Source organism: Anas platyrhynchos, chromosome 13 (assembly GCF_047663525.1).
Source record: "Anas platyrhynchos isolate ZD024472 breed Pekin duck chromosome 13, IASCAAS_PekinDuck_T2T, whole genome shotgun sequence".
Classification (NCBI taxonomy): Eukaryota; Metazoa; Chordata; class Aves; order Anseriformes; family Anatidae; genus Anas; species Anas platyrhynchos.
This window is the reverse complement of record NC_092599.1, coordinates 10445756-10460733: the sequence shown is the minus strand read 5'-3', so window position 1 is coordinate 10460733 and position 14978 is coordinate 10445756. Positions and strand designations below refer to the sequence as shown.

The following is a 14978-nucleotide window of genomic DNA, read 5'->3' as shown; positions in this document are numbered from 1 at the left end:
TTTGTACGATGAAAGAACTGATCCCCAAACACTTACGCACTGCCTACATATCACATGAGAAAGTGTGCACTTTGTTATGCTGTACATCTGCAGATAATTTTCAGGGAATATTAGCATACTTTGGACATTATTATCAGTGATAGCAAAACTAGGAACCATAGTGCAGACAGGCAGAATTGTTTTGGTTAGAACAGACTCAGTTTGATAGAGGTCAGATTTGAGATTTCACCTTCAGAACTACCATCATGTCCTTATGCCTAGTGCTGATACTAGACTCAAAGACTCCATGCAGATTGAAAGACAGAGCATCTGCTCCATTCTTTACGTTGCAAGACCTGCATTGCTATTAAATGTAATCTGGTGTGGTATGAGTAAATTGTTCAGGTTGTATGACCCTAAAAAAATGGTTATTTGTTAAAAAGTTACTGTTTTTTTTTTGTTTGTTTTACCTTGTTAATAAGTACTAAAAGCAATAATCATATCGGGTAGATTTTTCTCAGCCTGCTGATCATAAATTGAAGAGCTGCCAACACTGGACCAGAATGTGAAGATTTGCATGTACCACTTCACAGAATCACAGAATAGTTGAGGTTGGAAGGGACCTCATCAACTCATTTTGAGAAAACCATGCAAGCAGCACCAGGCAAACAACACTAAATAACCCACCCACTGGGCAAATGCTGAAAAGCAGTAATAAACTGCAAACAGCAGGCTGAATGGATTATTTTGGTGAGAGCAACCTGGTCATCAGCTTCCCATTTTGAAATCAGAGAAGAAAAATCTCCATGGGAGATCAAAACTTGACCCATGTGTACAGTGGATACTGAGCTGGGAAAGGAAATCTGATGAAAAAGCTGAATGAAATGCTGTGCTAATCCCTTTGAGAAAGCACGCTTGAAGAGTGCTCTGCCATCCAGAGCAAAGTCTAGGTTCAGCTGTGGCAGCCCCCTCAGGCTCCCAGAAAGTGAACAGGACTCTGCCCAGGCCCAGAAAGTCTTTAAGCATTAGTCATAATAATGAACAGCATTGTCTCTTAATCACTGCTAGGAAAAAAAAAAAAAAAAAAAGTTGTATAACAATTGGATGTCCTGGCACTATCCAAACCACCCTTTGCTGACCTCCAGTATAAGACTGCAAAGACCTTCCCTTGAAAAAAAAATAATAATCTGTTGAAGTTTGACATGTAAGTGTGAATCTGCTATTCCTTTTCATCTGCAGAGACAGCCCGCCTCTGATCCCTTTGCTTCTCTTCTTCCAGCTGGGGATGAATGAGAGCCAGGTCATGTACAGAGACTTGTTTCAACACTGTTTAGATTTATTAAATTAAAAAAAAAAAGAAGGCATGAGAAAAGTCACAGAGCCAAGCCTGGGACACCTGCTTGTTATTGGGGGTGACAACACAGGATTAAGCAGTTTGAATATAGATTTGTGTGAGAGCTTTGACTCATAAGCCTAATCGTTTCCTAACCAATGGTTAGAAAAGCTGCTGTATCCTTGGCTCTTTCCTGTGGCTTATTTGGAGGCTTAAAGGATCCTTCTGAAATGGCACCATCTTTTGTACTCACACTTTGCTTAGCTTAAAAAAAAAATGCAGGCATGTAGACCAATTAGAAAGGCTCTCCAGGAAAACAAGCTTTCTACTCTAAGCACAAGGGTTGAAAATTAAAATGTGACCAGATGCACATGCACACACATTCCGAAAAGCTCTGCTGCTCTTCCTTTTACTTCTGCACAGAGGGAGTAAACTTTTAATTGTGATATCACAAAGGCCTGATCACATCTTGGTTCAGTCTGTCTTAACCAGCCCTGACCACACACACAGCTGTCTATCTTATTGCCTTCAGTTAAGAAGCATCATTGGCTGAGTCAATCCCCACATCTGACATGCTTTAAAAATTGCTCTGACTTGGTCATATGCTCAAAAGATGCACGTGTATATATTTCAGATTCAAAAGGCGTTGTTGCCTGTTTTTCATCAAGTAGCTGGTCTGCTCACAACTATCTTCTGCAGTGTAACTGCACAGAAGTTTAAGGGGAGATGCCTCAAAGTCCACTGATCTACTTGGACCTCTTGCTATTTTTCTATAACGTGGTACCACGTTGTTGCAACCCATATTGCATTTTACATCTGTGTCCAATTACATGGAGAAGACAGCTGTGCTGAGGGCAGACAGATTTATTGAGGATTTGAGTGGAGACTGTTGTATGAACAATTTTATTTTTTATTTCTTGTCTCCCTCTTTTACAGTATGTTACATCCAGTAGAGTGACAAAAAAAAACCTTAGGAGAGTAAAAGCCAAGAGGATGCTGCTAATACACAGTGAAGTGTTGTTCATTAGACTGCTGTCAAGGGGAGAACCCATACAAACCAGCCATCTCTGGGCCAGAACTGTCCGCACACCGTCCCTAACATAATTGATGATGCCTTTGACAAACAAGGCCATTGTCATGCTGGCTCATGTTTTGTTAGACAGGGAGGTGGATAAAGAGAAGACTAGGGTTTGCCAAGAGGAAAGAAGCAAAACTCAGCCGGGGAAGGTTCTTTGTTAAATATTGGGAAATGTGAAAGGATGGGTTTTTGGAAACTTGCTTTTCTGTTCTTTTAGTTACGAGGTTTATTTGCAAATCTATGATACCATTAAGCAGATAAAACCCAGTCGTCAACAACGGCCCCTTCAGCATGTGGCAAGTGAGCTCTTATTTGGGGAGTTTCCTTAGATGCATAACTGATTTTGGCCATAACACTCTGTAAGCCAGACAATGTACACACCCAAGCTGAAATGCTAAATAAACACAGACTGAGTAAAGCATTTGCAAGCCACTTGTATAACTCATCTGAAAGTGTTGTACATTTATTGATCTGGCTTGCTCTCTGATCCACCAGAAGGCTGTCCATGTTTCTAATTGGGAAATATGCCCCACAGTTCATTTGGGAACATCAGTTTTCATCAACTGCAGTCCTGAAATAAATTAAAAACCAAACCCAAAACCCAACAACAAACAAAACAACAAACCATTCTTTTTTCTACCTCCTTATCAGCTGTCAATGCTATCATTCACTGTCCTGCAATACTTTCCCTCGGGGATAGGCTGGGAGAAGGCCATGTCTTAACTCTGAATCTAGACTCAGTTATAGGGAGGCTAATGATGCTAAGGATATACCCATCTGTTATGTGACCCTCGCAGATAAAACATGAAAATTGGAAGTAAAATATGAATGAAGACAGATCCAGAAGTTGCAGAAACATGAGGAATTTCAGGTGAAAACTCCACAGGTAGATCATATCTACAGAGATACTAGAATGAAATCAGAAACCTGGATTCAAGCCAACATAGATGTTGGCAACCTCTGACTTCTTGTCAACCTCAGACAACTTGCATTAAAGAAAGAGTGTTTCTGCTCCTTATCCCCAAATCTATGGCATCCATTTTTTTTTCAGTGGTGGATGGAACTAAATGTCTTCTTTTTTAGGATGATGTAGTCAGCCCTGCAAAAATCTGGGCAAAAGTAATTCAAGTTGAGCAGTGACAAATCAGAACTTGCCTTTGAAACTGTCAATGCTAATGAGCGCTTCGTTGTTACACCTGCTCTCCAGAACTGACAGCAAAATCCCTGGGTTTGCTCCCAAAGTCAAGACTGCTTTGTGGCAAACAGGCGAGCCTGCTGCCATCCGCCAACCAGCTCATTGTGTTGAGTACATTGCCCATGACAGCACGCTTATTTTCTGTCCTTAGGCTATTGTGCTAGTGTCCCTTGAAAACAACTGACTGAGATCTGTCTACAGCAGAGTGTAATAATATTATTAAAAATACTGGCATAAAGAACACAGGGCATGGTGAAAAAAATAACTATGTAGTAAGCAGATCATAAGAAAAATGCCTATTAAACAAAACTGCTCACCCTTTTTCTCATTCTGTTTTTGGAAGATATTTTTTCTTGAGCATCAGATGTGAGGTTCCAGATGAAAGTGAATCTGCACTTGCTACAGTTAACACTCTTTGTAGTCATATACTCCCCCTCCCCTTGGAAAATGACGTGTGGAATCAGAGCATTCATTTGTTCTAGTATCTGTGAGCTCATGAAGAAAAGTAGTTTGATTAGTAGCAATGATGGGCAAACTTCAAAAGCTTTGGAGATCATGTTTGGTTCAGATAACCATCCAGAAGGCTGGCCCCTGATCCAAGCTATCCAAACACCTTGGGTGTCCAACATTTAACCGAAAATCTCTGTTAAAGCAGGTCTTAGCCATAACAGTTTTATTTCTCCCCTTTTCTAGATGGATGATGTAGTGATGCATTTACTCCTCAGTCTCTGCTACAAGCAAAAGCACAATGCTTTGTTAATATATAAGTTCAGCTTAGTTCTCCTTTTAATCTAATTTGTTTGAATATCAAAATGGGTGGGTATGTTTATTGTTTTTATTTTACCTATGCAGAGCTGTTGGCACAAGGCTTGACCACTTCAGCTTGTCTCTTCTCTGATAAGAAGTCAACTGAGCCTGGCTTTGCACCACTATAGATATGGATAGATACAGATATGACTTTCCACTTCTCTCCATTATGCTGTTGCCTTGGGAATTTACTGGTGGTATGGGACTATGACAATTTGTTGTATTTGAAGGCAGAGTGGCCAACAGGAGCTGTAACTATACTGCTATGTTGTCTTGGGTTGCTGAGGATGGTGTCAAATAGGTGATAGCATTGAAGATCTCTTTTTTTTTTTTTTCCTTGTATTGCTCTTCCACTATACATGAAGTATGTCTAGTGAGTTTAGAGATTCTCTCTCATTCTGTCACCTTTTCTTTCAACAAGTCTGTTCATGTATGTGCACAATAAATTTAATCACCTTCCCCCTACATTTACAGTACTGTATGGTGAGACATCCCTTAGAATGTGAAGGAAATCTGTGGACTTCTTGGAGGCAGAAATTGAGGAAATATTTCAGGTCATCTGAACCACGTGCATAAGCCACATCTAGCCCCAGAAGAAACACTAGTTTTGTGCTGTTTCTTTCACAGGAAAGATGAAATATATGCAGGTAGTAGCTATCATTTGAGACCACATCCGTGTTAATGAATCTCTCTGTGAATCACCTGAAAGCTGCTTGAGAATTGAACACACAGTGGAGGCCTCCTGCCACTGCTTCAAAACCCTGTATATTCCAGATTTGTGGAGCAGGAAAGAATTGACTTTCACACACATGGGTCTTAGTTGGATGTGTTTTGCTGTGCTTAATGAGTTATAAAGAAAAAGAATGTTGCAATCATAGGCTGACAATGCAATGGTTACCTGCATCATTTTGATATAAAACTGCTGAGCATCAGGAAGAGGGAAGGGGTGTATCAACCTTTCAAAAATGTCACTTAACCTGATGACCCCTGGGCACATAATCTCAGTCACCTCTTACCGTATTTCCATAGCTTGCTCCTGCCAGCCAATGGGTTCAGCCAACGCAACTTTCAGCAGAAGCTGGCGATGCCACCCCAAGACGGGATTCTGCTACTGCAAGCCGGGTGTGGCGGGCCCCAACTGCGATAGATGTCTCATGGGCTACTGGGGCTTTGGAGAGAATGGCTGTCGTCCTTGTGACTGTGCCAGAGACTGCGACCAGCATACTGGAAACTGTTTCAATGGGTAAAGAAGCCCTTTTTTGGGTTCGCTTTGAGATGGGATTCTGTAAAAATGAAACGAAATTTAACTGAAATAGTGCAGTGATGACAGTAAATGGAGGATGCTGGAGAGGACCAGGGGATGCACATAGTTTGAAAAAGTGGCTGTAAGTCATAAAATGTATCTTGGATTCCATTTGGTGGCTGGCACACTTGTAAACCCATTGTATTATCCAAGGCGAACTAGAAATGATGACTTTTGCAGTAACAGGCAAGTCCACAGCACCAAAGTAGTCTGTACAGCATTTCTAAACGCACCTGTTTGCCTTGGAAATAAATGTAAGAGTCTGGAGTGCTTGCCTTTCCTCTGTGCCCAGGGTAAAAAGATACAAGGTCTTCCTTTTTGTTTCTGGAAGGCAGGCATCTGCACCCCAAACATGCTTTAATCTCAGTACAGGAATCCCATGGCTTGCTTGCTGACTGGCTGCAGTTTTATTGGTCCTGCAGGTGTCCTTAGTTCCTAGTAATGCCAGCAAGTGACCACTAACTTTGAGTTACTTGGTTGTTCAGTAAAAATAAACAAAATAAAAAAACAACAAAACCAAAAATAACCTAAAAAAAAAAAAAAAAGTAAGAAAGGCTCAATACACAGTTATTTCATAAAAATAGTAAGTCAGCATTGCTGAGGCCTAAATAAAAGCCTAGATCTTGTGGTTTCTCTGTATGGCATGAGGTTTTGCTCTTATTTACACTCCCAACCAGAAGAGAGAAAGTTTACCTGTCTGGATGCAGCTACATGCTATGACCACTTGCTTCCCACCCACCTTGTGTTCTAACCGAGTCTTCTCTTTTTATTCCCTTCCAGCTATGACAATGAGCCATTCTTTAATATCCCCATTGGGGGACGAATCCCTGACCTTGTGCAAACACCAATTAATGAGAGTGAGGATGAGTGGAAGTGGAATGACCACGAGCAGGGATTCTCTGCCCTGAGGCACCCAGGTACAGCCCAGAGTCTGGGAACAGCTGGAAGCTTCCCTCTGTGCCAGCTCTTTCTTCTCTTCACCCCTACTTAAATTCTCCTACTCATCTCTAGCTCCAATCTGTCCCCCATCTGCTGGCAACATCTGCTGATTTGAACTATCGTTGGTTATTATTATACCTACATTGTTATTTTCCAAACAAGGCTCTATTTTTTTCTACCACTTTGTTTTTGGAAACTGATGAGACATAATTAAGATTGTGTGAAAAAACACGCCCCATTTGTGGTCCTAATTATAGTCACAATGCTTATGAATTTGCACAGCTTCTCAAGTATTCAGTTTCCCACAACTTCAGATGCCATTTGTAAAAATACCACGTCAGCTGTCACTGAAACGCAGCCACGTCTGGGGTGGCACGCAAATGGTTTTAAGAATAAGGAATTCCTCATGGCACAACAGCTCAAAAGAGAAAGCAAAGAGTTACTATGCTGTATCCAGCTAATGTCATAAAGTAAGCAAGCTTTTAGAACGAGGTGGAGTCTTTAATACTTGAACTGTTGTTGGTGTTGCTTGCCACATGTGAAAGTCAGCACTGACTAGCATCAACGACTTGGTAAGGCCCAGAGGTAACAGTGCCACCTGTTTCATATCAAGACTTCCCCTGAGAGGCGTATTACCTTAATAACAGCAAAGTTCAGCATTTCTTAGCTTATGTGATTGAATAAAATGTATTTTTACTTACTTGATTTATACCTGGGTCCAACAAAACTCTATTAAATATCAGTTTATTATCTATATAATAGGCCCCATGAGGGCCTCATTTTACTCAACAGTACTGATAAGATGTCAGACAAATTATTGTATCATCTAACAAGTAACACATTTGCAAATAACTGAGTTCACTCTCAAACTTCAGATCCACCCATATTATAGAAGTTAGATACATCTATCTTTATAACTGAATAGCATGTGCTTTTCTTTCCTCTCTCATGTCCTGGCTCTTCTCCAACACCTTGTGTTCTGTGGTTTTCCTGCTAGAAAAGTGTGTGTGCAAAGAGAAGGTGCTTGGAAGTGTCACTGACTTCTGCCAAATGAAATATGCTTATGGTAAGTGAGTGATGTGCCCTCAAGGTATGATACTTTCACTATGTTGTTTATGCATGTTATTAGCTGATAGCAGGGAAGAATTACAGAATTGGCAAAGTCATGAAATAAGAGGTAGGATTTCCTCTGCCTTTTTTGTCCAGTGACACATCCAACTTTTGATCAGAGCTGAGCAGTGAATAGCCTATTTCATACCAGGTTCCTTGGTGTCTCCTTTCCACTTTCATTTTTTGCAGCAGGAGTGCTACAATTTGAAGTCTGCAGAATGGTTGACCTCTAGATCAAGAATAAATGATAAAAGCCTTGCATATAACCTGCCATTGCTTTTGCACTCATTGTGCAGGCTCAAATGGCCATGCTTGCTTACCGAGAATGTATTTAATACCGTGGGTTATGAACACCTGGTTCATACCATCACATGAAGAAAGGAAGGCTTTGAGGTTTGATGTGCTTGTGTCATGACACAACAAAGCCTGCTTATGGGGCCTATCCGGATGAGTCTACTCTGCCAAAAAGTTATGGATCCTACCAAGTTAAAGGAGCAGAAATTTATCATGGCAACCAGATGTTAGACCACAAAACAAAAATACTTTTTCTGGCTTGTTGTGCAATCATGGAATTTCACCATGTGACATGCCTACAGTCTGACAGGAAACTTCCTGACTTCCTTCCTGTGGAGGAGACAGTCCCTTCCCACGGGACACAAATTTTGAAAGGTCAGAGGTAAAGCTATAGAAATTCAACACAGGTTTTCAAATTGTCAAATATAAGGCAAATAATCAGTGTGCTTCTATCAGACTGTTAACAGCTGATCTGTTTTTGCACCCTTCCTCTGCCTACATACAAGTGCTTTACTATGAGTTCCAGGTGTTTGACAGCAACCCATTAAAGAGCAGTTGATAAATAACATGGTGAAAGGATTAGATAATTCAACAGAAAAAGCCAGTTTTCCTTCTCTAAACTCATTTAGAAGGAATTATGAATGCCATGGAACACAACTTCTGTAAAACTTCAGTGTTTTTCATGTCTTCTTCCAAGGTGTTAAATCGCTTAGAAATTCATTGTTGTCTTATCTTGATGTTTTCTGGCAGTGATAAAAGCAAGAATCCTATCAGCTCATGACAAAGGGACGCATGCAGAAGTTGTTGTGAAAGTGAAGAAGATCCTGAAATCAGGCAAAGTGAAAATTGCTCGGAGCAACAGAAGCATTTACCCCGAATCCTGGACCAACAGGGGATGTACCTGTCCCATTCTCAATCCTGGTAAGGACAAAATGCTTGTAGCACTTGTTCTGTGGGGTCACACTCAGGTGTTCATCAGTCTCGTCTATATCTGCACTGCTGCAAATCAGGAATAACTCCTTGGAAAGAAGAAAGTCATGTAGCGTGAGTGATAGAGATCAAAACCAACTGTGGTAAAGCAGTTCCAGGTAACATAAAGCAGAGTAAACCTATTTCTTTCTGTGGACTATTAAGAAAAATGCCAGCTGTAAGGCACTCCAGGTTTAAACACTCAAAGCCAAACCACGCTTCCTTGTGGTGGGTGTGCTAGGTGGAACCTTTATCTATTGGACAGTAGCTAGACTTAAACTATCTTCAACAGCTACTGTATGAGCAGTTCAGCTACTCCAGCCCACAGCTTGCTTCCCCTGTAAACAGTGGTGACAATTCTGAGTTTTCTGATAACAGTTCATTAAACATCTGTGAGACACAATGAGTGAGTGATCACCTATTAGGGTGCCCCATCACTGCAGGTTAGCTCTCTGATCCTGCTGTGAACGCCTGATGGTTCTGTTTCCTGAGGTCTGAATTGCTGTAGTCTCCCAACTGCGAGAAGGGAGCGTGGATTGCTGTGGCAGAACACACAGCTGTCACACTGAAGAGCCATGCCAGCTGAGCTGCATAGGGCACGTAGATTAATCCAGCCCTTCAGGCTGCTCAACAGCCAGCCCGCATGCAGCCTCTCTCAGGCACTTCAGTAATTGTGTTTATTTTGTTTCTCTCCAGAACACTGACAATGTGGTCTTTCTGTTGCCAAGAGTTTCAACTCTGAGTTCCTTCTTGTCTTTACTCCAAAAAGTTTCGTTCCACAGATGGAACCCAAAGAATTGCTCTTTGGAAGTTAAGTGGGTGGATATAAAAAGGTTGTCTGCCTTCCATCAGGATGGATGTAGAAATCTCAGCTAAGATCAAACAGCCAGCACAAAATTTTACAATAACAAGTAAAATTAAACAAACAGAAAACAGCAAACAAAAAAAACCTATTCTTTGTGTATGACTTTAAAACACTTTTCTTCCCTGAACACCTCCACATAGAGGCTGCTGAAAATAAAAGATCATAAACTGCCAGTGTAAATCTAGTCGTGCATAGCGTATTCTGGCACTTGCAAAACCAGAAAATACACATGTGCAGTCCATGTTCCACACATCTATTAATAATACTACAAAACCAAAATATCCAGCCCCACACGTAATTTGCAGTGGGTGCCTCTCATTTCCTCCAAGTTCTGATCACTGAGGGAATTGTAATTGTCACAGTTGATAAAATACAAGGAGTGCTTATCTGTCTAAGTCAGGGACAGGATTTTCAGTGGTACTTGTCTGTAGTCTGCACGTGCAGTTACCTACTTTTTTGTTCACAGACTTTGTTCTTTGAGGCCCATATACCTGTATCTTAAAGTTATAGGTCTAGAAGTCTGGCTTACTATTATCATATATAAAAATTGAATTCTGCTACTCATTATACCTATACAGGCCAGAAGTAATGCTACTGAAGCACGCAGAGTTAGACTGGCTTAAAACAAAGGTCAGAGGTAAGACTCAAAACTGGTCACCTGCACACTGAGGCAGTGAATTCACAAGTGGTAAACCCACTGGAACTAAATCAATTTGTAATTGCAATTTCTGCACGTAATTGCATGACATTTAACCTGTGTGGCCAGGAGTCAGCACTGACAACGTGCCCACAAAGGCATGTATATAGGTAAGACTGCACGTGCACAAGCTGGGATATAAAAACTGCAGGAAGCTAAATGCCACAATATCACATGCCAGATCATTAAGAAATTGTGAAATTCTGTTTAGTCTTACTCTCTTCTTAGTTTACTTTTTTTTTTTTTTTTTCTCCTTTAAACTAGGTACTGACTACCTTATAGCAGGCCAGGAAGACTCTAGGACCAGCAAACTTCTTGTGAACATGAACAGCTTGGTTAAACCCTGGAAAGCACATTTGGGAAAACAAGTAGCAGATATTCTTCGAACTGGGTGCAAGTAATTTCTGCTTCAAAACTTACAGTGATGAACTTTGCCTTTTAATAACACTGCAGTGAAAGGTTTAGGTAGTTTGTATGTTTCCATTCATTGTGCTCCTAGCTGAAGTGACAAAGGCAGGCTCACCACCCTTTCTCCTTTCATTTCCCTGGACAGAAAACTTTGGGACATGACTTTTTTTTTCCAGCAATGCACAGCCTTATCACACAAAATGAACTAGTGCATCATATGTAGGTTGCAAGTCAGTTTTTAATTTGAGCCTGATTCCATGTATCCAGAGAATCATTTTACAAGGCCAAACTGAAGCTATGGATCAGTGTTTCCATACTTCAAGTCAGAGCCTGATACAAGCATGTATAAGCTGCTTACATAATGCATTCATTACTGGGGTGTAGTTTTCTTTATGTAAGTGACCACTAACAGGCAGCAATTTCTTTCAGCTTTACAAGTGGCATAATAGTAGACAAGTATGTCAAACATAATAATTACCTACAAGAGCTCAGATATTTTTATTTACCATCGAACTGTTGTTATGCCAATATAACATGCTGCTTTCTAGAGGACAATATTATCACACTGCTGAACAGAAACTAACATGGGACTTAGATCGGACAAGGCTCTATAGATGTACATTGCTATCATCAGTGCTTAGTGATGAGGCCTGCTGCAAAAAGCAACTTGATTCCAAATCCAACTTGTGCTCTCTAAGGTCATTTTGCTCTTTCCTGTAGTACTTGAGTCTGTAACACCACACAAAGGTTTCACAATGATTACCACCAAAAAGCCTTATGCTAGGAAAGAGCCAAAAGAAGTGAAGAACGTCAGCTGCTCTACTGTTGAATTTGTAATTCTACAAAAGCTACAGAAGTAGGCGGAGGTAAATTGGTTGGCTGGACTGCGTTTTAGATGAGGTAGCTGTGAGAGAGATGTGGTACTGTTAGATGAGGTACTGTGAGAGCAACCTGGCTATTCGAGCTGTGCTCAAGACCACTGCCATTTGATTTGCACTTAGTGCTTTCATTCTGCTTTATTTGTCTTGGTCATACTCAAGGTTAAGATCTGAACCTAGGCTGCCTTCCCATCGCACCTGAGGATTGCTTCTCCCCCCAGAAATATAGGGGAGGTTAACAGCTGCCCTCTAGATAGTAGTTCTGTTCTGTAAAAGCATTCTTTCTAAATCTGTTTCACTGTTCTCTAAAGGAAAGGAGAGGTAGCTACTTAAATTGTTCCCTAACACAGCATTTTGAGGAAAGTGTAGTTCAAGACTCTGTCTGTGGGAGAGGGGACTCACGAGCACATGAAGCTCATTGGAACGCCTTCCATCGTTAAGTAAAGCAAAAATTACAATGGATTAGTCTGTACTTTCAGGTGGTTACAAGTGCCACTTCCGTATATTTCTGCTCCATGTCTATTACTTGAGCTCTCAAGAAAGATGAGGTATCTTAATTTAGCACTCCTTGACTGGTGCATGGAGTATCTAGGAAAACCTTAAGCTAATGCACAAGGATGTCTGTTCCAGGCTACATTCAGGCCATCAGTTTGTTCTCTTTATCACTGAGAACCTGAACAAATCAGCTTCATTAATTCCATGTCAGTTTTCCTTTTAACTTTGTATTGGTTGAACAGCTGAAAAATCTTCAGGTCATTTGGAAGTGGGCGATAGGCAGATATTTACAAAATGAAAGCACCGCTTTTCTCCTAACTGTGCGTAGTGTTTCTTCCCCTTCCTTTTCAAGTGCTCCCCTTCTCCATTGCCACTGATATTCCTCTTCCCTTCTATTTATTTGTTGTTGCTAAACTGGTATCCAAGTATATGGCATCTCCAACAAGCCATTTAATTAATGCAATAAAACACATTGTAACAAGGATATTTGGCTTAATTTATATTAAGCTTATAGAAGTTAAAGCATAACAACTGCTTTCTTTATAGTCTTCAGGCTGTCTGCACAAAAAGATTGATGATCTTCCTTCCAAGTAGCAATAAAGATGTGCACATTAATTTATAGTCTGTTCTCAAAGGGCCTCTCAGTATAAGTGAAAATCAAGTGAAGGTTTATAACTAAGTTAAGGAACATGCTTTTCAACACAGACCATTTTACCTGCGGGGCATCCCATTTACCAGCTATCATATTCCACTTTGGTTTACAGTCAGTATTGTATTAAAGCAAACTTCCATGTTTCAATTTTTGTGCCAGATGGATGGTTTTGTGGAGAGAGTAAACAGCTGCATAGTTCCTTCTGTGGGCGAAAATTATTTGTTACAGGGTCATTCACAAGTATTTCCAGCAACTGCTAGGAGAAATACCATCTGTAACGCAAATATTCATACCCCAGCATGTTCTCTTAGGGCCTACTGTAATACAGCGATTAATAACTACCATACTGCAAACACTGCTGTGTGCAAAGATTGCCATCAATTTATCACACACTTCAAATATCTCAAAACTGGGTGACATCCATACACAGTGAGGTGTGTGTAGGGGGTGACCCTAAAAACATTCGACCAATATATTTTCCTAGTTTCCCATTTTTTTGGATCTCAAATTTATTTGCTCATAGCTGTATAGTTAAGTGTAATTTATTCCCTCTATTAGAAACAATGCACATTTTATTCCAACTACTAGTTCTCATTTAATGGCTTTGCTCTGTATAGTAACAGGTATTCCGTAAGTATGGAATTTAATTTCAAAGTACAAAATGAAAGCATATGATGGTGAGTCAACACTGCAAGTTGACTTTTTATGTCTCTGTCTGCTGATCTGGTATCTGAATTAACAGAGAAGAAAAATCAAAGAATGAAGTTCCAGCCCATACTATCACATGCAATCTATTTGTTCTGCAGTGTTAAAAATCCAAGTAGTCTATCTGAAAATAAGTATTGAAAATTAGTCAACATGAACTGCAGAAATCAAGTTAGAACAGCTACTGATTAACGTGCTGATGAGAAAGTTTAAGTGATCACTATGTGACTCAGGAAAGGAAAAAAAAAAGTTATTTTCTTGCGTATTGGTATCTGAAAAGATGAGCATGAGACAGCAAGATGACAACTGTTTTCCTAGCAGGAGCCGTTACATATTTCTCAGAACAAGTACACACGGTCACGGCACAGTAAATTAACAACAGCAAAAAAACCCTACCACAGAAGATATCTCTTTCCAAGAGGAATTGTTTTGTAGGTCTGTATTCAATATCAAATATCTTGTGCCCATCTGTCATAGGTGGCACAGCAATATAAATAGCACTAACATGGAGAAAAATATGTATTTGCCCAATACAGAAGTGGCTGGACAGCTTCTTTCAGTACTAGCGCCCACCTTAAAAGATGTCCCCATGAACAACCGTACAACACCCACATGGATAAGGTGTCTCAGTAGCAGCAGCAATCACATACCAAACAGTAGCAATAATGCATCACTTGGAAATCCTGCATAAGGATTAAATAAAAGCATTTACCCACAAGACAAATCTGGAAAGCTGTGGAAAATTTGTAATAGTGCAGGCAATTGCTTGAAGGGGAAGCACATTTAAGTTTCCACAGCAGCAAGCTTGGTATTGCTGGTCAAAACAGCTCTCTAGCAGCTGTACAGCATGTGCAGCCATTAACACATGGTCACTCTTGCAACACGCACCCCAAAGCATCAAATTAGTTAATTAAGTGGCCATTGTGAGTGCACAGCCTTAACTCCAATGTAGTAACATATCATTACTAATGCTTCTTCCTCTGCTGCTCCTGGCAAGCAGCTAAGGAAAATCTATCTACGCACAACCTTGTGCAGTGCTCTTTGGAAAACGGCTCATTGCTATAAAGAACAAGTTTTCTCTGTAGTGTTTACTGTGTCTCATGATTTTTCCATGCTGCTTGATGTAAGTTTTCTTTGAATTAATATAATTCATCTGATGTGCTCTCTGAAGAATCCCCCAAACCTGGAAGAGCTAGTGTGTTATTTGTTAAGTGTTACAGCACATTCTTTTTTGTACTTAAAACTTCAATTAAAAATACTCAAAACATTTA

At 40.3% G+C, this 14978-nt stretch overlaps 1 protein-coding gene across 2 annotated transcripts in view; it reads left to right on the top strand.

Annotated features, from left to right (window-relative positions):
* LOC101795858 (netrin-4) overlaps positions 1–14978 on the top strand; it is a 52717-nt gene extending 37739 nt beyond the window's left edge. For both annotated transcript variants that reach the window (XM_072044556.1, XM_005025108.5), the window contains exons 6-10: positions 5422–5635; positions 6476–6612; positions 7632–7700; positions 8789–8959; positions 10834–14978. In XM_072044556.1, coding sequence (XP_071900657.1) covers positions 5422–5635; positions 6476–6612; positions 7632–7700; positions 8789–8959; positions 10834–10970 — 728 coding nt within the window. In that variant the 3' untranslated portion in view covers positions 10971–14978. The remainder of the gene's footprint in view (positions 1–5421; positions 5636–6475; positions 6613–7631; positions 7701–8788; positions 8960–10833) is intronic.